Source organism: Gymnodraco acuticeps, unplaced genomic scaffold, assembly GCF_902827175.1.
Source record: "Gymnodraco acuticeps unplaced genomic scaffold, fGymAcu1.1, whole genome shotgun sequence".
NCBI classification, from domain to species: Eukaryota; Metazoa; Chordata; class Actinopteri; order Perciformes; family Bathydraconidae; genus Gymnodraco; species Gymnodraco acuticeps.
In genome coordinates, this window is record NW_022991001.1 from 1496368 (window position 1) to 1498488 (window position 2121).

Below are 2121 nucleotides of genomic sequence, written 5' to 3' on the forward strand. Positions count from 1 at the left end.
TGCATTGTTCAACATCAAGGTGGGTCAGAGATCATCGTAAGGCAAACCACTGTCCAACACTGAACAGGATTTCAGGAAAGCAAATTTCATGTTGTACATTTCAAAAGTAAAATACTAGTATGTACTTGAAAGAGTTATTGGTTGCTGTTATTGTTGCTGATGTCCATGATGGATGTGAAGAGGTGTATTATGGGTTACGTTATATGGGTTAGTCAATGTGATTTAAATAAAGGTTACTAATACCTAAGACAATACCTAAGACAATACCTAATCTCACATGAATATAATGCCACACCCCATTTTAAACTCATGGATCATGGACCCCCCTCCCCCCCCCCCCCCCCCCCCCCCCAGCAAAGTCCCACATTTGAGAAGATTATGAAGTGATCTGTTCAAGGCCGGCATGGACAGAAGGAACAATAACAGACTAACATGAACTCTGTCAGTGTACATAAAGGCATGTGAGGAATGAAATAAGACCGTCTTGAAAAAATGAAAACATGACCTTTAAACATTTCCATACCAACAAAACGTAACGGTTAGAAATTAAATTTAAAAAAGGGCGGTGGACCCCCCACTACATCCACGATAACAGTACAGCACTAGTAGGATTTCCTGAATACTTGTTCTGAGTCTTTCCTCTCGTTCTGTCCATGCATTCAGCTGAGCACTTCTAAATCCTCCTCAGTTCCTGACACATGTGAGCAGGATTCCGAGCCAGCTCTCAGATTAATGGATCCGTACAACTTTGCTGCGTGTTTGGAATACGCAAAGGCTTTCCTCCTCATCATCTCCCCTTTCCACATGGAGATCATGAGCAGGGTGGAGAGCAGCACGCCCCCGAGGGTGAGCAGGCTCAGCCCCGCTATGACACAGCGGTCCAGATGGGCCCCCACCCTGGCTTTCTCCCGCTCCAGCCGCTCCATCTCCCGGGCGGAAACACTGTCCGGGTCGGCGCGCACATCCCTGGGGACCGTGTAGGATATGGCGACCAAAGAGATACCGGTCACCAGGCATGTCACCGCGATGATGAAGCCGTAATCCACAGACTTCCCCGAAGCCTCAGAGGAGAGGTCTTCGTCGGACAGCAAGTAAAGTTCCGTGATGTCCTCCTCCTCATCTTCCTCCACCAAATCCTCCTCGTACAGTTCACTCGAGGAGCTCTGACTCAGTGTGCAGTTTTGTGGACTTGTCCCTATCAGTTTGACATCATCATCTTCAGCTCGCTGTTTGCGGGTGAAACATGTCTCTGCTTCCTCCTCCGGACGCGCGCCTCTCCGGGTCTCTGTCCATGGCGCTGAGCCCTGAAGCGCCTCGTTGACACTTTGCTGATTTAAACCCGGGGAGGTGTCTTTCAGATCGGGCTGGTGACAATCAAACAGTTCGAGATCAGCCATTTGAGCACGGGGCTGGGTTTCCCGTTTTGCAAAGCCCATGCATCCGTCTCTGTCAGTGAAACACGCACACAAAAATATGTTTAAACTACCTGAAAAGCCACTTTATTCCTGCATCTGAAGTATTTGCACAGGCATAATTTCTCCTGCATGCACCGCAAGCATTTTAAAGTACAGCTGAGCAAGTATTAAATCACTCCCAAGACAATACACAGACAGTGCCATAATATAATTTCCGCTGCTCCGCTTATGTTTGCCTTTCCAATCGCTGCTCCAAAACACTTAGCAACCATGCGACAGGCTAATGAATCCAATTCCAACCATATTGTGTGCCAATCGGTTATTAAGTAACAACGTGCGGTCTGCTGAGTACCTCTTTCCCCGTCTGTCGCTGCTCGCATCCTCGGCTGCTTCTGCTCCCTGGTCAATCAGAGGGGAAGCTGTGGCAGACCCCTCCCACGGACCGGGCTTCAGCACACCGCCTCATGATTCTTATTGCCGAGCCAGCAGCTCCCGGTACACGCTCACTAATCACATGAGTCAGGCGGCACACTGCACGGCGAGATATTTCACATTACTGTACCACCTCCTCATAACACACAGGGAAGTTATGAGCACTGATTGTTTGATTGATGGTTCATCAATTCTTTATGAGCTGTAAGTCATTATTACGAGCAACTTTTGGGTAGCCGGAGGTCTTTCTTGCTGGGGAGTGTTTTTGTAATGG

The 2121-nt window shown here is 48.4% G+C and overlaps 1 protein-coding gene across 2 annotated transcripts; it reads right to left on the bottom strand.

Moving 5' to 3' along the window:
- Positions 1-364: 364 nt before the first annotated feature.
- Positions 365-1900, bottom strand: LOC117559322 (transmembrane protein 74). Of its 2 annotated transcripts, XM_034236038.1 has the most exons (2): positions 1768-1888; positions 365-1446 (listed from the first exon to the last, which is right to left on the bottom strand). In XM_034236038.1, the coding sequence occupies exon 2, from the start codon at positions 1434-1436 to the stop codon at positions 660-662; it is 777 nt and encodes a 258-aa protein (XP_034091929.1). In that variant the 5' UTR covers positions 1437-1446; positions 1768-1888; the 3' UTR covers positions 365-659. The 2 variants fall into 2 exon arrangements, with proteins under 2 accessions (XP_034091929.1, XP_034091928.1); XM_034236037.1 differs by having other exon boundaries at positions 365-1900.
- Positions 1901-2121: the final 221 nt, after the last annotated feature.

What these genes read in the sequence shown, in the direction of transcription:
- LOC117559322 (XM_034236037.1), bottom strand. Translation starts at nt 1,436, where the DNA reads ATGGGCTTTGCAAAACGGGAAACCCAGCCCCGTGCTCAAATGGCTGAT.